This window comes from Mangifera indica, unplaced genomic scaffold, assembly GCF_011075055.1.
Source record: "Mangifera indica cultivar Alphonso unplaced genomic scaffold, CATAS_Mindica_2.1 Un_0004, whole genome shotgun sequence".
Lineage (NCBI taxonomy): Eukaryota > Viridiplantae > Streptophyta > Magnoliopsida > Sapindales > Anacardiaceae > Mangifera > Mangifera indica.
This window is the reverse complement of record NW_025401096.1, coordinates 717385-743098: the sequence shown is the minus strand read 5'-3', so window position 1 is coordinate 743098 and position 25714 is coordinate 717385. Positions and strand designations below refer to the sequence as shown.

General features: G+C 31.3%; 1 protein-coding gene across 1 annotated transcript; it reads left to right on the top strand.

The window, feature by feature from the left end:
- The first annotated feature begins 1069 nt into the window (after nucleotides 1-1069).
- Nucleotides 1070-2322, top strand: LOC123205378 (probable pectinesterase/pectinesterase inhibitor 6). Its single transcript, XM_044622321.1, has 2 exons — nucleotides 1070-1448; nucleotides 1634-2322. Exons 1-2 carry the CDS (start codon nucleotides 1070-1072, stop codon nucleotides 2320-2322), a joined length of 1068 nt encoding a protein of 355 aa, XP_044478256.1.
- Nucleotides 2323-25714: the final 23392 nt, after the last annotated feature.

Genomic DNA, 25714 nt, shown 5'->3' with positions numbered 1-25714 from the left:
CATCCATCTAATTATCACCCATTAATACAAAATTATCTTTGTCAATTATTAATAAAAAATTCTCCACTTTTTTACAACAATTGTAATCTACATTTTTAAAGTCTTCGTGTGAAGGTTTTCAAAATAGTAATTTTGTGAATTTAGGTCTTCTCACTTGACCATCATATTATATAATATATATAAAAACCTTCATACACCCACTCGTTTGCCTTTTGAGGAAACTAAATCCGATTCCTCTACTCTACAAGTTATCTTATAGTCCTCTACAAATCATTCAGGCAATGCGGTTATACCTATCTTCTTTGATTTGCCAATTTCTCAAAATCAAAATTTTATCATTCAAAACATATAAATTTTAGACAAATAATTCCAGAAATATAGCATTTGCCCTGTACTCATAATTCCGTATGCAGAAGGGCCTCCTGTATTGTTTTCACAGCACCTAGAGACGGTTTACGCTATGTACAATTATACATAAATGCTCTTTCAATGTTGTTTTCACAACTAAAAAATGAAATGACTTTTACACTATGTACAATAATGCTTAAACACTCTTCCACAACTAAAAAAATCAAATGACTTTTACACTATGTACATTTATACTAAATGCTCTTTTAAAATTGTTTTCACAACTAAAAAAATGAATTGACTTTTACACTATGTACAATAATACATAAATACTCTTTCATAATTATTTTCACAGCTAAAAAAAATCAAATGACTTTGCAATCCACCACTACAATTCACAACTTAACACACTATGTATAGATATATATTTTACAATTTCTCACTATTCACATCTCAAACTAGCATGTATAAATATATTGGAATCCCTTCATCCTATTAATCTTAGTGTTTACATCTATAACAAGTATGCAATGAAATTCCTCAAGACTTTATGAAATTCTTTATTTTAGTGTTCTCATCCTAAACAAGGTGTGAAAACATTATTAATTTAATTTAATTTTTTCAATAATTGAATGGGGTGGAGGCTATATAAACCCCACCCCATTCACTTAACAGTTCAACAAATTCACTTAATTCTCAATTTACTCAACAAATTCAAGCTATGGATACAATTTTATTCTCCATTTTCAATTTTTTTCTACTAATTTCTTCTTGCAATATTATACTAGCGGATGAATTTCTGTCGTGGGTTTCGGTTGCCAATAGGCACCACCTTCAATTGACGCCACCAAAAGCTGACATTGTGGTTGCACAAGACGGCTCTGGAAATTATACAACCATTTCTGAAGCTGTGGCTGCTGCAGCCAAGAAAACTGATGGAAAAAGATTGGTTATCTATGTTAAGCAAGGAGTTTATAAGGAAAACGTAGAGTTCAAAATATCGAACTTAACATTTATTGGAGATGGAATGGATGCTACTATTATTACGGGTAATAGGAGTGCTAGAGATGGTTTCAGGACTTTCAACACAGCAACTTTTGGTAAGAATCTTAATTTTGTAATTAATCTCATAGGTATACAAGTAAAATTTTCATGCATGTTAATGGATCATTAATTCCAAAATTTTGAATTTTGTGTGCAAATTATGTTATTAAATTTATTCACTGGTACAAATAATTATTTCATTATATTCCATCCACATACTATTGTTTTCAAATTCTCCCAGGTGTCTCTGGATATGGATTCATAGCTCGGGACATGACATTTGAGAACACGGCAGGGCCCGAGAATAATCAATCAGTGGCTCTCCGATCAAATTCTGATAGATCAGTCTTCTACAACTGTAGCTTTAAAGGCTACCAAGACACATTATATGTCTACAGGGGAGCTCAATTCTACCGTAACTGTGACATTTATGGAACTGTAGACTTTATCTTTGGTTATGCAGCAGTGGTGTTTCAAAACTGTAACATTTACATTCGGAAGCCATTGAGCTACCAAAAGAACACAATTACGGCACATGGAAGAGAATCGTTGGAAGACAATACAGGAATAATTATCCACAATTCTCGTATTACTGCTGCTACCGATATGATAGGCGTAACATCGATTGAAAGCTATTTGGGGCGGCCGTGGAAAAAGTATTCGAGAACTGTGGTTATGAAATGTACGATCGATGAATTGATTCATCCCGCCGGTTGGTTGCCGTGGAATGGTAGTTTTGCTCTGAACACTCTCTATTATGGAGAGTATTTGAATACGGGAAGTGGGGCAAATACCAACGGAAGGGTAAAATGGCCAGGATATCATGTGATTCAAAACTCAACAGAGGCATCAAAGTTCACAGTGGATAATTTTTTAAGTGGGAATTCGTGGATTCCAGCCACCGGAGTGCCGTTTGAGGGTGGGTTGTGAATAAAAAAATTATAAAGCCAAATATATAGCTAGCATATATGTGTTCAATAATATGTATTATTACATCATTTGATTGTAAAAAGTAATTGCTAGAAAAGGAAAGACTTAATATGAAAAATGAGTTCATTTGTAAGATAATCTAAAACAGTTTTAATTACTTTGGATTAGAATCAAACAAAGTAGGCTTAATTATTATCTTAACCAAATCAATTGGATCTATCATTCTAAAGTACTCCATCTCCTCTTCTAATTAATTACCGATCATCACTTGATACAATAATTAATATAGATTATAGTTTTAATTTATCGGTGATTAAGTGGCTTGAAGGACTCTTCTTCTACTCTCTTCTAAAACCTTCATCACAGTAGCCCCTTACACACCAACCACCACCACCTCCACCTTCGGCGGTGATAAACAGAAAAAGCAAGAGTTGATGATATAGGAGTACATGGGGTGACAAGTTTAAGTTTCATTTACCTATAGACAACACCACCTTAATTTACCAACAGCTCTGCCGCCGGTCAAATTCCACTGGGTTGGCTCTGTCCGGTACCTCAGTTACAGTTGGAAAACATAGTCCGGATAGCCAGTACAAGTCAGCCTCGGTCATCATATTCTTATGCCAAGCCACATGGCTCATGTCAAACAATTCAATTTTGTTAACTGTGTATGATGGTGACTCCCTTTGGGTTAATTTGCTACCAATCGTTAACCTTAAAAATATTAACACTAACTATATCCAATACAAACCCATCTGCAGACTTAAAGAGAGCAATGATTTTATTTTAAGGGAAATTATAATAAATGTCCAAAACTAGAAGGTGTTAAGCAAAATTGCCCAAAACTCTAAGGTTTTAGCAAAAATATCCTCAATTTGAGAAATAACCAAACTGCTCTTATATATAAACTCCACATTTCTCATGGATTTACTGTTTAAAATCAGAGAAAATTTGAATCTCCCATGGGTGCAACGAGTTTTCGTCTATTCTGTCGACTTTTTGTATTTTTCGACAACCGAAAATGACAAATAAAGATACTACATTATCCTATTTCTTGTTTGAATCAATTTATTGTTAAGATTATTGAGATTTGAAGGGGATTTTGAAGTTTAAATTTTTAGAGTTTCTATTTTGAACAATGTATAAAATGTTTTGATTCTTGGTTGTTTTACTTAAATTTCTTGAAGGTTTTGTGTTTTTGGATGTGTAGATTTGATTTGTGTTGAAATTAGAGGTTGAAATGACGATTTTTGGCCAAAAAATGGGTTAGATCTGTCAACGCTAAAATAATGATTTTTTGTCGGAAAATTTGATTTTTGACATTTTAAGGTATTTCAATATATTTATTTATTCTTAACATATTATTTTCAATATAGATTTCATGAATTGATTTTTTTTCGATTCGAAATTCAGAAATACGAATTTCTTCCTTTCGAACGAACCCGTAGTAATTGATATTAAATAAAAATGAGAGTAAGAGTGACTGTTTAAGTGATATAAAAAGTGTATATGATAAGAGTAAGAATGAGAAAGTTTATATAGATGTGATGAAGGGTAATTTTGGTATTTAAAAAAAATTAAGACATTTTTGTTTAGGAATAGGAAAAATTGACATTTTTACTTAGAAATAGAAAAAATGGATATTTTTACTTAGAAATAGAAAAAACGGGCATTTTCGCTTAATAAAAAGATAAAATGGATATTTAATATAATTTCCCTTATTTTAAAGCTTTCTCTTTTTGGCTCCCAATAGCTATATATGCATGTAATCTTTATTATTATTAATATTAGCTTACAAATTGCACATCTATCATTAAAAAATTTTCTCTTATTTACAATAATTGTATCTACATTTTTAAAGTCTTCATGTGAAGTTATTCAAAACAGTAATTTTGTGAATTTTGGTCTTCTCACTTGACCATCATATTATAATATATATATAAAAACCTTCATACACCGACTCTTTTGCCTTTTGGGGAAACTAAATCCGATTCCTCTACTCTACAAGTTACTTGTAGTCCTCTACAAATCACTCAAACAACGCGGCTATACCTATCTTCTTTGATTTGCCAATTTCTCAAAATCAAAATTTTATCATTCAAAACATATATATTTTAGACAAATAATTGCTAAGACAGATAATTTTTCTTTTATCCTTTTTATTTGTTATTGGATTTTATTTGTGTCAATAATTCAACTCTTAAATACTTTTTAGACATGTTTTTTGGTTTGATTGATTAAATCGGTTGGACATATTAATAATGTTAATATAATTTAATTAAAATTCTAGAATGACTTGTATTGATACTGATATTTACATGATGGCTAGATCGGTTTAAGTTGGCAATTGAATTACAACTTGACATATTTTACCTAGTTTAACCTTGGTTCAATCATGTTCGATGACTTAAATATAATTTAGTTAAGATTTGTTAGATTTATCTATTTTGGATCAATTTGAATATAAAATTTATTCTAAATTGCTTACAAAATTCAGATTTTGATATTTTATATTCCAAAATTCTCAGTTTTTTCCTTTAAAATCAATGGCTTGGATTCTTTTTGAAACTTGAAGAGTTTTTAAGATGCAGTTTATCAGTAATTTTGCAAAACGTGGGACTGGGTGTAATATTTCTTATTTGTTGGACATCCCTAATTATGGAACCATCCATTGTTAAAATATTTAATGGTTAATAAGCAACCGTGTGAAACATAGACTAACTTGGAAAGTTTAAAAAGGGTACTAAAAATACAATTCAATTAACAAAACTAGTGGATGATACATTTATAGAATTAATATTATATTCAATTTATACAAAAAATGGGATATCCTGATAGATGATACAATAACATATTTATTTAGAGAATATATGCACATTCATATTATTCAAGAAACAAATATTGCATACAATTCCATCACCACCTAATTCTATAATTAACCAACCTTACAATTCTTACACATTCCATAATCAATATGGCTCTATGTTGAATTGAAAAAGTTAAGCACAAACCTTTATATATAATACAAGTATTCTTAGTAACTCATTTAATTTGGGGAATGGCATGTGCTTGGACTAATGCTTCTGAGTGAGTCACATACCATTATATTTTACGACAAGAAAAATGCAAATAATTTATGATTTCGAATATTTTACGACAAGAATTAGTTGTGTTGTATTATTTATAATTGGAAGGGAAAATGGAGGTTATTTTGTCTATTTTTATTTTCTTTTGTTTTTAGAAGCATAAGTTTTGTCAGGAAACATTCATTTGTGTGAATAAAGTGGATGTTAGTCAGTACTGAACTAGTAATTAAGTGGAATTAAAAAGACTTTAATTCTATTTAAATTTAATTCTACAAGTCAATTCATTTCAACGAACCCTTTTGTTTAAACAATATTTTGTTTGTTAGATTAGCAACTATTAATAAGATAGTTCAGATCTTACATATGTTAAACGTCTAGCCTTTAGACATGGTTTGTGGGTTTATTGATGTTAACATCATTTAATTAAAATGATAAAATCTTTTATAGATAATAATTATAATCATAATGTTATATCTCATGTGTAAGTAAACATGTTTTATATAGTCAAGTATAGTAACATTTTATTTCGAACGAAAACTTCTAAAAAGAGGCGTTGCACATAGTTATTATTGATCAAGCAAAATTTAGTGCTAATTTTGACTTATAAGAAATGTCAAGATAACAACACATAAGACCAATCTCAAAGAGCTAAACAAAAAAAAAAAAAAAACATAACAAAAAATTGTACCATAAGACAAACTCTTAAGTTATGAATAAAGGAATATCATGATAGAGTTTAAGGGGAAGCACCAAAAAACTATACATAGACCTATACAAATTCCACTACAAATTCCCCAACTTTACTTACCAAAAAATAAAAGAAAAGAAAATTCCACAACTTAAAACAGGTTTCTCTTAGGGTTCCAGCCTAAAAAACCAAAAAGGCTCACCCAGCAGCGCAACAAAGCCAGCCCCAAACTTGCCCTTTCCTAATGGATATAAAAACTCAGCGGCCCAAGGAAATAGTCCAAGGGAAAGCAAGACACCAGCAGAAGCCCACAAGATTTGGCAGGAGCAACAACAACGAACACCACCAGCCAAAAAAAATACAAAGGCTAACGCATCAATATTACAAACCGGCAGCCCAAACACACAAAGGCTAACACATCGACATCACAAAATGGCAGCCCAAATCTGAAACAAGCATACTATAACGAACCACCATCCCATGAGACAGCCCATCCGAAGCTTGGAATGTCTCCAAGGCCTCCTTGATCAAATTAACCTCATCCACCTTACTAAAAACCACGAGGCAAAATCAAGATGATTGATTTTTTTCTCTTTCCACCTTTTTTGAAATTTGAAACCTGGGCTGGCCATAGTTAGATAACCCCTTTTTTTTTTTTTTTGGTATAGATAATAATTATAATCATAATGTTAAATATTATATGTAATTATTATTCATAGTTATATATTTTCGGGCAAAATGGTCAGTCAAAGTCAAAATAAGTGTTTGTTATTAGGTTGGATTCTATCTTGGTCAAGTTTGAATAAAATATAATATAAGATCAATTTAAATATAAAAAAGTCAATCGAAGATCGGTTCGAAATCAATGAGGGATTTGATCTCAACTAAAATATAGTTTTACTTTAGATTATAATGTGGTTGAAAAATGGTTTGACCAAGTTTGATTTGGAAAATTGAACAAAAATACAGTTTATGATTTACAATCTAGTTTGAGTTTAAATGGAACAAGGCTAAACAGTAAACTTAGGTGCAAGTCTTATGCTACAATAAATATGTAAAAGGTTGGATATGTGAGAACTTAAACCCTCAATAGTCACTTTATAATTAGTTAACAAATTTATCAAGTATCCAAGCGTAAAACTAGAAAACGTTCCTTTACGAGTGGGAAAATTCTATATTCCAATTGATTTTATAACCTTAGAAATGCTGGAAGACACTCGTATGCCCATAATTCTTGGACGACCATTCTTAGCAACCATTGGTGCTATTATACATGTGAAGAATGGGAACCTAGCATTTGAGATTGGGCAAAAGAAGGTATAATTCAATGTATTTAAATTAACCACACAACCTTTTACTATTAATTCTTGTTGCAGGATAGATGTCATTGGAAAATATGTGGATGAAATATTCAAGGAAAATTTCCTAGAAGATGCACTTGAATCCTGCTTAATCCATAATGACTCTATAACTCACGAGGACATCAAAATTGACATATATGTGCACTACTTAGAAGCTATGGAAGTGACCAGATCAACATCTCACCTTAAATTTACGAACATCAATCAAATATAGCAAAACTTGGACATCACATCTACTAGTAAAGGATGCACCTTAGGTAGAACTAAAACCATTACTAGCCAAGCTCACGTATTGGTACCTTAGTTTATATTCTACTAATTCTATTATTATGAATGTTGACTTGAATGATGAGTAGGAAAACAAACTAGTATGACTATTACAGGAGTATAGGAAAATAATCGGATATAATATTCATGATCTGGAAGGCATCAGTCATTTCATATGCATGCACCATATTCACAAGATGGATGATCACAAACCCTTTTGTAATAACTACAATTATACCCAAGGTTATTTTCATTTTTTAACTTCTGTTTGTGATTAACTATGTTTGAGTAATATTATGGATGTAAGTCTGGAGTTGCATGGCCATGTAGGCAAGCCACATGCCCGTATATGTTATGACAAGGCAAAATATTCTTTTCCCATGTAGTGTTTGGGAATTGGTTAAGTGTGGATGTCATATACGCCCATGTATATTGGTGTACATGCCCGTGTATGGTCAATGCATTTGAATTTTGGATAAGGATCAATTTTATGGTGATTTCAGAAATGCCATTATTGAGTAATGACATACACACCCGTGTATGGTAAGTTACAAAACCATGTATTGCAAACAATGGTGAGAATAAAAAGAACTCCAACGCATTTGACTAACACTTTCTACTATATTTTTCTAACAAAACAAAGAGGTCTTGAAGTGATTTAAGAGCTTTTGGAGGCTAGAGATCATGAGGATTGTTAAGGATCATTCTTTGCCACGAGAAAAGTTGTTCGGGACAACAAAAGTAAGGTAAGTAGTATGGCTTTCTATCATGCTTTTGTCTAAATTTGGTCATGGAGATTTCTAAAATGATGTTTGATAGGTTATATACATCTGTTAAGTGTACTATAGATATCGAACCGATTAAATTGCTACATTGATTTTGGTGTGATTGTTGGCACAAATGAAAATTCAATGAGTTTATGTGTATTATGCTTAGATTAGGGTCTGTGATGAGTTAAACTAGAAAAGTAATATGTTGTTAATTGATTTTAACGCACAAATATTTTTTATTAACGCTTGGATACTAATTGGTTTCAATGTATAGCAAACATAAGAATTAGTTGTATAATTTATAGACTTTGTGCAAGATTTTTAATATAGAGTGAGTTAACTTTTGTTTAGACTTGATATGTTAGTGTTTAAGAATGACTTGGATATGTGACGCTTAAGTTAGGTAGTCGAAAAATGTAAGGAATTACTTAATAGGCTATGAAAATTGATGTTACATGCTCGTGTGTTGATAGACACACAACCATATATATATTTAGGGGAAAATAGTTCCTGTGTTAGGTTAGGCCACGGGTGTGTTAATTTGGGGATGGATACATGCCTGTGTGGTATATGACACACGACTGTGTATGTAACCCTAGATTACATGCCCATGTTAGCTAATTATGCAGTCGTATACGTAGGATTCATATTAGCTGTGTAGGAAAGACATACCCTGTGTATAATTAGGGAAAACAGAAAGAAAGGTTTATAATATTAGCAAGGTTTAGATACAATAATAATAATGACTAATATACCCCTATAAGGGATTTATAAGAGATGAATAAAGGATAAGGTCTTAATGGAGTCAGTATGAGATGAAAATTATTATGGGCATGCCTGACTATGTGGATGACAACATGGACCTACACTAGAGCTATTCTAAGTTAAAAATTGAAACAATGTATTATCTCATTCTCACCACCATGTGCAACGTGGACTCGTCACTGAGTTATATGTAGTATAACTCGTCACCAAGCTATATGCAGTGTAACTCGTCACCAGGCTATGTGTAGTATGACTTTCACCAAACTATATGTAATGTGATATCATTGAGCTAAGCGCAGCGTGATTAGACCTGACAGTTTGTGCTAATATTGTGTCAGCTCAGGTTTCATCTTAGAGACCTTCAACATTATCTTGATCTGAATTAGAATCATATCAAAATTTTTTAACCCTAACCCAACCTTTTAATATTCAAGTTGAACCAATCCAATCTAAATTGTCTAAAATTATCTATTATTTTCACTTTCCAAATGGTTTTTATCATTTTAATTTCGTCATTAAATTACCCTGACATATTATTAATAAAACATATAACATAATATTTTATCTTATTAACAAATGGTCTAAAAATTTATATACTAAGACTTTTCAAACACGTCAATAATCTAACTAAACAAATTAAATTTATACTATTTAGTAATAAAATAAAATATTTAAATAAAAATAAAAATAATATGAATAATTATAATTATAAAAAATACAATTATATGCAATCTATAAATATTCCAAATTCTTACTATAAAAATATAACATATAATTATAAGAGTAAAAACTTTAGAAAACGTTTATAGTCTGACGAACCAAATCAAATTCTTACTACTTAATGATAAAATAAAAATATTTAAATAAAAATGAACAATAATAAAAGTAATTATAATTATATAAAGATACAACTATATGCAATACATAAAGATTTTAACTGTTATTGATATTGTCTTTTAACATTTTTATAATTTATCCCTAACAAATTATATTAAAGTAATATTTCTTCAAAATATTCGAATCGATTTAGGTTATGTCGAGTTACTTTTATGTGAACCCTAACATTATCCAATTTGATTTCATTTTATATCAGATTGACCCGAAATAAATTTTATGTCAAACAAACTCAATCATAACTCAATATTTTTTGTATCGAGTTAATAGATCGTGTTGAAAATTACTAGCTCTAAGAGTGATCATGACCGTCTGTGTAACTTTAGCCCAAAAATTGATCGACATATGTATAAGATACACCATATATATGACATCGGGATGTCATGTGCTTTCATTAGAAATCAAAGACACCGATATACATCATCTTGTACTAGTTATCAGGGATGACACATATATTGAGTTTTGGGCATAGAGTGTCGAGATATTTGGATGGGTATCTGAGATGCTAGTGTAACATCTGAAATACCACAACTAGATAGAACACAAAGTGATTTGACTTATGTTATTATTTATTTGTTATTTGCATGGGATCGATAGGTCACCTATTTACTGAGTGTGTTTCATTCATCGTGTTTCTTTGTGATTTTGTAAGTAAGATTGTTGAGTAATGGAGCGACAATGACGCCAACAAGTTAGTTTGAGATGTTGCATGAGATGAGGGGTATTTTTGTCACTTGTATATTTAGAATTTTGTTTTGTTTTATGTATGTATTGACTTCTATAAATTGGGATGCTATGCACTTGAGTTTATAAACTTGGTTTCTATACACTTGATTTGGATTGAATTATTTATTGAAGTTATTAATGCTTTTTTTGGAATTGTGGCTTTTATTAACAATAAACACCATGCATTTATTTTGTTGTTGCATACGTCATTGGGATGATTTGAGGTATCATGTCTCTTCATATATATATTCTAGGTAGGGGTATGTATCTAGGGAGGGGTGTTACACCTCTATAGAAAATCAACAAAAGCTTAATCCCAACATGAAAAAAGTTTTCAGGAAGGAAGTCATAAAGCTATTAGATGTTGGGGGTCATATATCCTATTTTTAATAGCAATTAGGTAAGTCCAGTACATGTAGTGCTAAAGAAAGGTAGGATGATAACGGTGAAGAAGGAAAACAATGAATTGATCCTAACAAGAATAGTTATAAGATGGCGAATGTGCATTGACTATAGGAAACAAAAGAATACCGCCAGAAAGGACTATTTCTCTTTATCATTCAAAAATCAAGTATTGGAAAGATTAGCTAACTACTAGTATTTCTGCTACATAAATTGATATTCATGATTTTTCTAGATCCTAATCCATCCAAATGATTAGGAAAAAACTATGCTCACTTGTCCATATAGAACTTTTGTTTATAAAAGAATGCCCTTTGTTAACTACCTTCCCATGATGCATGATGGTCATATTCTAAGACTTCATTGAATGTATAATAGAAGTTTTCATGGATGACTTTTCAGTCTACATTAGTAGTTTTGATAGTTGTTTGGCAATCTTTTAAGGTGTTTCAAAGATTTGAAGAAGTGAAACTTGTACTCAATTGGAAAAAATGTCACTTTATGGTAGGAGGAAAGATTGTATTAGGACATATGGTATCCGAACAAGGGATAAAGGTGGATTGTACAAAGTAGAATTAATTGAGAAGTTACTGCCACTTACCAATGTCAGGGGAGTTAGAAGCTTCCTAGGACATGCAGGAATTTATCGAAGATTCAAAAAACACTTCTAAAAAAAGCTAAACCCTTATCTAACCTAATAGCCAAATATGCAACTTTTGATTTTAATGACATTGGACGGAACATAGATCAACTATGCCAATACGAAAAAAGAAATACTAGCAACAGTATTTACAATTGACAAATTTTAGTTATATTTAGTAGGCTCTAAAGTAATTGTGTATACAGATAATGTAGCACTTACGTATTTACTCAATAAAAATATTGCCAATCCAAGACTGATATGATGGATCCTACTTTTATAGGAGTTCGATTAGAAGTACAAGATAAAAAGAGAGTAGAAAAGGTAGTGGCTGATCACTAGTCACATATAAAAAAAATGAGTATGGGGGAATGGACAAAGAATTATCGATTAATGAAGAGTTCCCCAATTAGTAGCTATTGGCAATATCCAAATGAACCATACCATAGCATGCAGATATAATGAACTACTTAGTGTGTGAAATATTACTGTTGAATCTCAATTTCTACTAAAGAAAAAAAATTTCTACATGATTGAAGGAATTATTTTTTGGAAGAACCCCTATTGTACAAATAGTGTTATGACGGACTAATATGACAATGTGTGCTATATGATGAAGTAGATAACATTTTAACTTATTGCCACTTGTTAGAAACCATAGCATTTTAGCAATAAAGGTGTTGTAATACGGATTATATTGGACCATAATGTTTCAAGATGCATGAAAGTTTGTAAGTAAATGCAATCAATGTCAAAGAACTGGAAACGTATCAAGAAAAGACAAAATTCCCTTGAGCATTATACTAAAGGTTGAGTTATTTAATGTATGGGGATTGATTTCATAGGATCATTCCCATGTCACACAAAAGCTATTATATCTTGGTCATAGTTGACTATGTATCAAAGTGAGTAGAGGTAATGACAACTCCAACCAATAATGTTAAGGTAATAGTCAGATTCTTAAAAAAAAAAATATATTTACTCATTTTAGCACACCAATAACACTCATAAATGATGAAGGATTGCATTTCTCCAACTACCTAATAAAAAGATTATTAAAAAAGTACAATGTGACTCATTAAATTATAACACCTTACCACTTACAAACCAATGACCAAATAGATATCTCAAACTGAGAAATCAAGTCCATACTAGAGAAAATGGTAAGTAACTCTAGAAAAGGCTAGAGTATACGACTGGATGATGCACTTTGGGCCTATGATGCCACATATAAGACACTAATTAGAACATCACTATACATATTTGTATATGGGAAATCTTGTCACCTACTAGTCAAGCTAGAACATAGAACATATTAGGCTACTAGATTTCTAAACTTCGATGCTAAGAAAGCCAAAGAGAAAAGACTGCTATAGTTAAACAAACTAGATGAAAGCCTAGATGGATATGAAAACATAAACATATACAAGGAAAGAACAAAAACATGGCATGACAAATACATAGTGAAAAAAGAATTCCAAGAAGGCGATTTTGTTCTCCTATTTAATTTTTTACTGTCTCTTCTCATGAAAGCTAAAGTCATGATGATTAGGCCCTTTTAAAGTAATACAAATATATCCATATGAAGCAATTGAAGTTCGGAGTGAGAATACATACATTTTTAAAGTCAACATACTATGACTTTAATTGTATAACTGTATCAACATCCAGGTAATTGCAATAAAAATAACAAAATACATCAATATCATAAAATCCAAGAATGTTGATTTTACCCCTCGCCCTCATGCAATAACTTGACTAGACTGTTAACTCCCCCACATGCCTTGTGACTCAACTCTAATTGTAAAACCATAAAAAATTAATGCATGAACAAAAAACACTCAGTACGTTAGTGATCATTTGACATTTTACACAAACCATAAAACTGGAAAACTTGGTGTCTCACTAGTGAATCTTAGTGTGGTCATAACTTAATACTTTCATAGTCTAACATAGGATATCCACAAAGATTACTAAGGCCCAACATATCTGACTCCCTAGTGAAAGCAAATGATACCTTATGTATTTACTCACTATCGTGCCTTGTACACATGTCATACAACCTATTAGACTACCTAATTATGATACCCTAGTCATATGAGAAATTTGGTCATAGTCTTTCATTTATCATAGATGTTAGCTACGAGACTATTAGCTAAAAACTATCCTTAGATGACTCCTACCATGGGTACATATATGATGCATCTCGTTGATCATGTAACTAATTAAAAGGCCACATCGCTTACCATGTAGACTTGAACTGAACAAAACTAGGTGGCTAATGCACCTTAGCGCCTAGTACATGATGTATCTCATAGGTATCTATCTCTCATATAACCTTAATTCTTTCATATGTCATGCCATTTACACACATAGCTAGTGGCTATCTATATGTATACCATTTTTCTTAATTTTCCTAATTTTTTACCCGAATTTGACTTAGTCGAGGTTTGTTCATCTTACACATAGTTGGGCACTTTCCTACATCTAACTAACTACTCTTGTCTTTGTAAATTCTTTCTTTACTCTTCCCATCCTTACACATAGCCTAAAGGTAAAACGATCTTATCTATTTTTTACTAGATACATGGATGTGTCTCTACCTCGTACCCTCATGTCCCTCTTTATGTATATACACTAGTATGTCGTTCTAGTCACAACTTATATGCGTACTGACACCCGTTCATAGGTATGTCAACTTCAAAACATGACATTCACTTTTGAGAAGCCACATATAAGCATGTGTCCCATACCATATGATTGTGTATGCTTTTCTTTCAAATGAATGTATAAAAAGAAGAATTTCCTTTTTCATGCAAAGGATACAAAGGCATGTGAATTTCCTTAAATGATGATGTATGTGATCTACATTTCATCCTCTACTGGTTTCTATGAATTTTGACTAGTCACTAGTAATCCAAACATGTGCATAGGTTTACAAATATGTTTCTATACATCATAAATCAAATTGTCATAATTATGTACACACAAACATGCTTTACAACTTAAATTAATAGCCAACATTAACAATAACTATGATTTTAATCTACCATCATAACTATCAAGTTCATACATCAATTTAGTTAATATCACACACATGATAACGCCAATTCATCATTAAGAAATCTCTTATTGAATTAAGGAATGTTACTCTACATTCATCATTAAATAGATTCTGAGTAAAAGACACCACTTATTTCTCTTCCAATGAACAAGTTAAGTCTTCATGTGGCTTTGGTATTTAAGTGATCAATGGCCCTTCTCTAGTAACCAAAAATCTCCTATCTCTTTCCTTTATTTTGATGTGCATCTGCGACATGCAAAAATAATGAAAATTAGGTTTAATGCCCTTTTTTTATTTTCACTATTGAATACAATATACAAATGTGCATATGATATATACGAACGTGTATGATGGTATCAACTAAGACAATTTTGGATTTTATCGTGATTCTTATCTTATCTTAAATTTAAACTTTACTGATAATGTATGACCACATATACCAACATACATAATCATGCACCCTACTAAAAACTCATTATTAACTCAAATAAATGTAAGAAAAAAGACTAAAATACCCTTTGGCTTACTTATGGGTGCTACAATCTTTCTCTTTGTACTAATTTCGTCTCTAGAATTTACTCAAAAAAGCTATGAGAATCATTGTCTTATGTCTTTCTTAACCTCCTTGACTTGGTGATTCCTTTGTAGAACTTTGAATAAAGGAATATGTTTGTGTCTAAGCTTTTTGACCTGTTTGTTTAAAATCTGAACCAAGTGCTTCTTATACATTAAGTTATCCTTAAGCTCAACATCCTTAACTTTTGGAACATGGGTCAGGTCATTAATATACTTGTGCAACAACAACAATGGAACACGTTATGAATGTGATCCATAGTCGCTGACAACACAAACACTTCAATACTTCAAATGGTCCTATAAATCTTAATGCTAACTTGCTTTTCTTGTCAAACCTTATGACATTCTTACAGGGGACTGCTCTAGCAAATACCTTATCACCCACCTCAAACTCAAAATCTTATCTCATTTGATCTATATAACTTTTTTCACAGTCCTCAACTCGCCTCATGTTTTCCCTTTTCCACTTAACATCCTTTATCATTCTTTGGGTCATCTCGGTTCCTGATACTTGAGTTAGGGCATCCCTTTTACTAAGCTCATCCTAATGCAATAGTGATTTGCACTTTCTACCATACAAAGCCTTATATAGAGCCATCTTAATAATTGTCTGATAATTGTTATTGTATACAAACTACATTAATGGTAACACATTGATCTAACTCATTCCTTTATCTAGATAACAAACCCTCAACATATCTTTGATCATATGATTGACTTTCTCGATCTATCTATCTATTTAGGGATGATAGATTGTGCTGAAGGCTAATTTTGTATCTAATGACCTCGATACTATAGTCTTAGGTAACCCCATGAAGTTCAACTATCTCTTTGATGTGTATCTAACACAACTAATTAGTACTCATAGTGTCTTTAGCTATAATGAAGTACACCAACTTAGTCAATCGATCAACTATAACCCATAAAGCATTGTATCATTTTTTAACCCTTGTTAAACCAACAATGAAATCCATTGATATATGTTCCCACTTCCACACTAGAACACTGAGAGGTTGCAATAACCCTGATAGTCTTTGGTGTTTAGCCTTAACTTGCTGACATATAAAAAACTTAGCTATAAAATCTACTATATCTTTCTTCATTCCATACCACCAAAATAACCTCCTCAGATCTTGATATATCTTTATGCTTCCAAGGTGAGCAACTCTTGGACCTTTATTATTTTTATGAAGATAAAAACATGACTTAAAAGTGTTAACACGCCTAAAGAATATTTGAAAATATTACAAAATGGTTAAAGTCTGAAATTTGTAGAATAAAAATTAGGAACGACTTGATCATCTTATGGTACGTTTGGCTTTTGAAGAAAAAAAACTAGGAATCAAATCATGCTCTAGCCATGCATTTCCCACGCAGCCTTCTAGAATTTGTGCTAACTTTCAAAGGAAATTTTTGATGCTAGCCATGTTTTTCTTGTGCAAAACCAAGTCCAGACAAGTTTCTTCATCAATCTAATCAAGCTCCATCATGCATGCTAACTGTGGCACTCATGTCCAATTGTACTAATAACTGTCTAGTCATGGCAATGGTTGTTTAGTCATGCATTTGCATTTTTTTAAGTCATGCATGATCGAGGTTCACCCAACACTAATTAAATTTCACATCTCCAACTGTACTTATTCTTGGTACCAACTGTGCATATACAAAATTAATGAGTGATCAAATTGTTCAAAGTTAAAGCTTTAATATCCAGTTCTGCTCTAAATATGTTACCCATGCCTTGTGTAATTTCAAGTCATTCTACATACCATGCACAAGTCGACATGAACATAGTGCAAGCTTCGAGAATTTTTCAAGAACAAAAACTCGAAGTGAAGTTGCCCATTCCTATGCATTTAAAGCTGTTTGTTAGGAACTTCGATCGAGATTGACCATAGATATAAAATTCAGGTGCCAACCGTGCCTTTTGAACCTACCAACTCATTCCTTTATCTAGATAACAAGCCCTCAACATATCTTTGATCACATGATTGACTTTCTTGATCTATCTATCTATCTATTTGGGGATGATAGATTATGTTGAAGGCTAATTTTGTATCTAATGACCTCGATACTATAGTCTTAGGTAGCCCTATAAAGTTTGACTATCTTTTTGATGTATATCTAACACAACTAATCAGTACTCATAGTGTCTTTAGCTATAATGAAGTGCACCAACTTGTTTAATCGATCAACTATAAACCATAAAGCATTGTATCATTTTTTAACCCTTGTTAAACCAACCATGAAATCCACTGAATGCATGATGCATCTCAAGAGTATCTATCTCTCATATAACCCTAATATTTTCATGTGTCATGCCATTTACGCACACATCTGGTAGTTATGCATATGTATGACACTTTCTTTAACTTTCTTATTTTTTAACCAAGATTTGACTTGGTGGGGGTCTATGTAATCTTCCACGTAGTCAGACACTTTTCTAAAGCTAACTAACTTCTCTTGTCTAGGTAAATTTTTTTGATTCTCTTTTCTTGTTGTTCCCCTCCTTATATATAGTCTGAGGGTAAAATGTTTTTTTTTTTTAATTTCTTAATGGATAAATGGGTATGTCTCTGCCTTGCACCCTTTTGTCCCTCTTTATGTATATACACCAGTGTGTCATTCTAGTCACATCCCTGTGTGCCTCCTAACGCTTATACATAGGTATGACTTTGCCTTACACCCCTTTATCCCTCTTTATGTATATACATGGGCATGTTGTTTTAGTCACAACCCTGTGTGTCTCTTAACACCTATACATAGGTGTGTCAATTCCAAAAAATGATGTCCACTTTTGGAAAGTCATACACAGTTGTGTGTCTCATACCACATGATTGTGTGTGTTTTTCCTTAGAATGAATGAGTAAAAGGTGGAATTTCCTTTTTTATATAGGGGATACATGGATGTGTGGGTTACCCTAGATGACCATGTATCATAATTTACACTTTATCCCTTATGGGTTTCTACAAATTTTGTCCAGTCATCGATAATCCAAACATGTACATAAGTTTACAAACATGTTTTTATACATCCTAAGTTAGATTATCATAATTATATAAACACAAACATGCCCAACAGCTTAGATTATTAGCCAACATCATCAACAAATATGATTTCAATCTACCATCATGACTATCAATCTCATACAACAATTTAGTCACTATTAATGTTAATTTAATGATCAAGACATCTTTTATTGAATTCAAGAACATCAATCTACATTCATAGTGATTACATTTATCATTAAACAGATTCTAAGTAGCTAAAAGACACCACTTACTTGTCTTTTAATGAACAAGCTGAGTATTCATGTGGCTTTAGCTTTTCAGCAATCAATAGCTTTCCTCCGACAACCAAAAATCTCTTCTTTTTCTCCTCTCTATTCTAGCTTGCAAAAATAATGAAAATTAGGTTAAACACTCTTATTTATTTTCATAAATGCTGCCATTTTTTATTTTGTCGCAATTATTCTTTTATCTTAAATTCAAATTTTGCTGATGATGCACGACTGTGCATACCAACAGACATGGGCATGCACCCCACTAAAAACTCATTATTAACTAAAATAAATATAAGGGAAAAGACAAAATTGCCTTTGAACTTACCTGTACGTGCTACAATCATCTTCAACATTTAAGTTCTTAAAATCTATATTTTTTTAGATGCCTTTGAACTTACTTGTACATAAAATCTATATTTTTTTTACTTATCTTCAATATTTAAGTTCTTAAAGTTTTCAAAAATATCTTTAGCTACGCGATTTTACATTTGAATTTTACAGTTACCCAATTTTTCATGCACATAATTGTGTGGACTATATTTGCTTACAAGTTTAATCGTTTGTCATTGAGAATGCATCCATTGCACTAAAAGTTGATTTCAATACTAAGTAGACACTGTAGTTGTTTGTAGATTACTTTCATTTGTGAACTCTGTTAAATGAAGGGGTAGAAATATCATATTGTATAGATTTTTCTAAATTTTCCTTTTTTCTCTTATTCTTTCTATTTTAACTTTTCTCTTATTATTTTAATTTTTCTTTCCCTTATTTTTTTCCTTTTTTTTAATAAGTTTATAGACAAATTTTAATTTATAAAAATATTAGGGTTGTTGAACATTTTTAGGAGGATTTTGAAAATTCAAAATAAAGATTAAGGTGTTTATGAAAATTTTATAATTTAATATGGCTCTCAGTAATTTCAAAAATGACAATTACATTTCAAACAACTTATAAAAATGCAATATTTTAAAGTTATTTAGAATTTTAATATTTATTTGAAATGTTAGTGATAAATTGTAAAACTAGTAATAATCTTTTCGGTAATTTGAAATTTATATTAAGTGTTAATGGCGGTTTTGTAATTTTAATAAAATTGTAAAACAATCATTTTTAAGAAAATTCAGCAAATTCATTAAAGGAAGTGGATGATGGATGAAAATTTAACTTTTCTTAAAACTTAAAGGATATCAATTTATCATTTCATAAAATCTTGGATAGAAAATAATTATTTGGTCTCTTTTGTATATTTATAGTAAAAATATTTGAACATAAAAAAGAGATTTGAATATCTATATAATATAATATAGGGAAATTAATAAATTATCCAAAATTTAGAGGTGCAAAACGTAATTACCTAACTTTTTTAATTTTAAATGAAAATGCCTTATTTCAGTGTAAAGACGAAAATGCCCTATTTCACTGTAAAGACGAAAATGCCCTTCATGCCAACAACAAAGAAAATGACGAATCATCGTTCCCAGTCACATGAAACCATATACCTAACTCCTGTCATCAAGCGTGTATTACTAGAGCTCTCTGTTATGCCCCCGCCACCGAGCGCATATAAGATGATCCTCTCGCCACTAGATAGGATTTCTCCATTCGTTACTTTGATGTTGAATTGACCTAATAGGACAATCTTATCTTGGATCGGTTGACTTATATGGAGGATAAGTGACTCGTATAGAGGACACACAATCTCATCTCTGCATAGATATTGTTATGCAGGTAAAAAAGTTAATAATTTACCAGATATTTCAGTTATTTAAATATACAAACATGTAAACCTTACATTAATTGTATATGTTGTTACAATCACCTCGTGCCGATGATGAAGGACTATTAAGAGGGGATCCAACATTTACATCTCCACATACTGTCAAGGTAAGTACACTTTTTGAGTATATTGGAAATGATATTTTAGAAATACTTTTAGGATTCTATTAATTCATGATTGTTGATATTGTTATAACGTCAGTTTTTTGTAGAGGAACCATCCAGGGAGGATCTTATGTTGACTTTTGATGTGGGCGGTGAGAGATCATCGCATTGAAGGATTGAATGGCCTAAAAGGGGGGTGAATTAGACAATCTAAAACAATCTTTACCAAATTAAAGAATTAAACTAATTTATTTAATTTAAAAAATGTTGACTATTTTAATATAATTTATGAGAATGACAAGAGATATTTTGAATAATCAACACAATCAAAATAACATAACACAAAAAATAAGTTTGGGGGATGAGAAAATCAAACATGCAATATATAGTGGTTCGACATAACCCGACCTACATCCATTCCTCCAAACTATCTCGCTTAGAGTATTCCACTAATCCTTAGTTGACAAAATCCCAACCAAACCTTTCTTCACAACAAAAATGGCTGCCAAGGTGCTATTAACCTTTACAATTACTAGAACTCAATATCTCTCACTAAAAATTTATAATTTCTTTAAGAGTGAACCTTACTCTTTTATAGTACGAATTTTTGTATGAATTCAAAATATAATCTCTTTCAAAGAGTGTATATGAAAATTTAAGCTTATTACAACCCAATGCAAATGAAATCAAAAAGTGTATAAGCAAGGGTTTTGAATAGAGAAGAGAATTTGTAAGTGAATAGCTCAAATTTGATTTGCTCTCAAATATATGAAAGTTCTTAGTGGCAAAAACTATCCCAAGTGAATTTGAATGAATTTATATAGGGGAAAATGAGGAAAGCTATAGTTTTACACAAAAACTAGCCATTTTAATTTTCCAAAAAACACCAAATTCAGTCAATTGGATGTAATTCGGTCAACTAGATGTGACGTGACACTTCCATGGTGTTTACGTGATACTAGCCATTAGAAAATTCAAAACAAAATTTAGTCGATCAAAAGAAATTTGATCAATCGAATTTTTGAAAGTCAAAATGCATGGGTTTTGGATAATTTGGAAGCTGCCATCGAAGAATTTAACTAGTCAAATTTGGTCAACCAAATTTTACTACTTTACCCCCTAAATTTTTGAAAATTTACAATTTACCCCCTAAACATTTGAAAAGTAACAATTTAACTAATTTTTGCAAATTCTTTTAAAACTAACTTTGATATATGAAAAGTTAGTTCACAAAACTTCATCATTTTAAATGAGTTAATAAACTTTGATAAAAATTTGGCTTAACCCAATAAATTTGAAAGACAACATTTTAACCCAAAATGTGAAAGACATAAAAATAAGTTTTTGAGTGAGCTTTCACATGTGAATAAATATTCTAATCAAAACAAATATTTCAAGATTACAATCATATCTACCTAAACTTGAGTTTTTCTTCAAATCTTGATGACTTTTTCACTTGAGTCTTATCTTTCATATCCACCTTGATATTCTTTCAAGTGCATTTTATGAATTCTTGCAATCTAAACTCATACTCAAGTAAAGTCATTAGTCAATATACTTAGGGACATATTAGTTTGTTATCATAAAAATAAGAGTATAATAACTCCTTGAGTCAACAATCTCCCCCTTTTTAATGATGACAAACACATGTGCACTTCAAGGAATTTTATAAAATATATCAATGAATGTATTTTCTTGAAGTTAAGAAACACCTGATTTTTAAGAAAATTTTGCAAGAATTCGCCCTTCAAAAAATCAAGTTTCCTCCTCTTGAATATATGCAAATAATAATACAATTCATATCAATATCATATATCCAACATTAACCTTATCAAAATATTCACAACATCAATCAAATATCGCATTTATAATCATAATCAAATATATTTACAATATCAATCAAATATTGCATCAATAATCATAATCATATATATCCACAATATCAAATATTTCATCTATAATCATACTCAAATATATCCATAATCTTTCATAACCACATCAAAGTATCCACAACGTCAATCAAAAATTTCCCCCCCTTTGTCATTATCAAAAAGAATGAGGCAATGTACAGAAATGATATAATCAATGAGATGAAAGAAGACTAACATGCATCAAGGCACAGTGCATGAATACAATGTCTAAATAAGTATGATCAACAAAATAAGAGTACTAACAAGATAAACCATCAAAATATAAGGAAAATCCATACACAACAAAAATATAATGAAAAACAGAGATAAACTAAAACGGAGTTAAAGGAAAATGACGAAGAAGCTCATCTATGCCACTCATGACCTTAGCTCAAAGATAAGCAATACTAGCACGAACAATAGCAAAATCAGTGTGAATCTCAATACGAAGATCAACAAGCTCAGTAGATAAAATAGAGATAGGATTAGTGACTGAGGTAGTGGTCGGCTTAGAAAATGAACTCATTCTAGTAGTCATCGTAGATCTCTTGATAGAAGCACGAGCTTGTAACTCAAACGACTCTCGATCCTCATTAGCCTTAGCATCATTGTCATCAATATCAGTATCAATATCATTAGCAGACACATTAAGAGCCTTGGGCTCAACATCAATATCAACATCAGGTTCTAAATCATCAATAGCCTCTTCTCTATCAGGTACCAACTCAGAAATGTGATGCCATACACCATTTTGTTGATGGAAGCCCATAGCACGAAGGTTGGAAATAGTATATGGATCAATAGCTGGCTCAACATCTAACTCATTAAGGAAAGAAACCTCTGCTTCTAAAATAATCAATGTAATGATAGGTGCATAAGATAAAAGATGGGTGCAATGAGAGAGAGTAGAGACCATCAGATCAAAAATAACATGACAAAGTTCTATAGGAGACCTTTGGATAAGATGCGAAAGGAGATAGAAGTCAATGGTGCTAACTTCATTGAAATGACCTAGTTTTGGCGCAAAAGTATAATCGATAATGTTATGAAGGAGATGAGTAAATAGGGTGAAATGCTTATATGGCAGAAGAATAAAGACATCATGGTTAGAATTGCTTATCATAGCTCGAAGGGCATCAAGATATAATGGGTCAGTAAAATAACACCCACGAGGGGGAAGAAAAAAATCGCAAACAATAGGAAGACCCAAGATGACAAGAAGGCTAGCAGAAGAGAAATGAATATCACAACCTCGAACAAAAAATATGGCTTTGTTATAAAGTCTGTTGAATTTCATGTTCACAAAAAATTCACAAACAAGAGTAGGATAAACATAACCACCTGAGGTGACATAATGAGTCCATCTGAATATATCAAAAAATGCTCTAAGGTTTAATTGTGCTAATAAATTAAACTCAACTTGACAAGTTTTACACAAAGTATGACGACTATAGTAATCAGCATAAGTTATAGAAGCTTGGGCATAATGAAAGCAAGTGTGATCAAATGGAGCCTTTGAAGGCTTGGTTTGATCGATAGGAGCTAAAGATCTAGTAATGACATTTTTAGAAGACCTAGGGGCATGCCTAGAACTATTACGATGAGTATTAACCACAAGTGCTAAAAATAAGGATATACGAAGAGGGTAAATACCACACAAAGTGCAATGGAATGTGACTAAATGCAAACCAATATCAAATGTACGTACAAGGGCAAAATCATAATTTCTTATGAAAAGACATGAATTCGAAAACTAAGTGCACATCTTAGTTGAAAGTGATGATAAAATGACAATGGTATAATCGAAAGTCAAAAAGGTCAATCGTAAGGAGTGTTTTTGCTAACAAAACTAAAAATGGGCTATGAAATTTGAGGGTTTTTGAGGTAAGGCCAAAATTTAAAAATTATTGGTTAGAACTTGTAAGAATGATGTTGAGAATGAAATTTTTGTGTTCATCAATTATTTGAGGCCAAATGTGGTGCTTTTGGAAGGGGTTTTTTGCTCAAAACAAGTAGAAGTGAAGTTTCTAGGTGATTGAATGTGAAAACTTTGAGTTTGAAATAGATTGGTACGAACTTGAAGCATTCAATAAAGAGAAAAACGGAAGAGGGGTTGAAAAGTTTGTGAAAAAAAATGAAGCTTTTGCTACCGTTATACACTGGATTCGGTAGATTCAGTCAATCAAAATTTTCAAAATTCAATTAAGCGAATTTTACAAAATAATTTGGTCAACCGAATTTCGCATTCTAACAACCAAATTTTGCAAAATCTAGGTCTTTTTTTTTATGCATTTTGTTGTTTCAGTTTGAACATAAATGAGCCCAAATGATTCAACTATGCAACATTGATTCAAAAACATGAAATGTTTGTGAAAAAAAAATGGAAGAGGGGCTGAAAAGTTTACGAAAAAAAATGAAGCTTTTGCTACTGTTATACATTGGATTTGGTAGATTCAGTCAATCAAATTTTTCAAAATTCGATCGAGCAAATTTTACAAAATAATTTGGTCAGCCGAATTTCACATTCCAACAACCAAATTTTGCAAAATCTAGGTCATTTTTTTTTATGCATTTTGTTGTTTCAATTTGAACATAAATGAGCCCAAATGATTCAACTATGCAACATTGATTCAAAAACTTGAAATGCAATGTAATTTGATGCAAAATATGATGACAAAGAGATCAAATAGATAAACAATCAATGAACATACAATTCAAGGAAGATTTTCTACCGAATGCTGGCCAATCATAAAATTATGCATAAAACATATATTGACAATCTTAATTCAACCAAATCACCACAACCACAATGAAATGTAAGTGCACATGCTAATGTGGTAATTCCATGATCCCAAGCTCACCTCTAATTTTGCAAAAATGTTCTTCCTAAGACATTTTGTAAAAATATCCGCAAGTTGATTTTTGATAAATACAAAGTTAAGACAAATATCATCCTTTTGAATATGGTATCAAATAAAATGATATCTAATTTCAATATGTTTGGTTCGAGAGTGTTGAATAGGATTTTTGGATAAGCTAATAGCACTTGTGTTATCACACAGGATTGGAGTTTTAGAT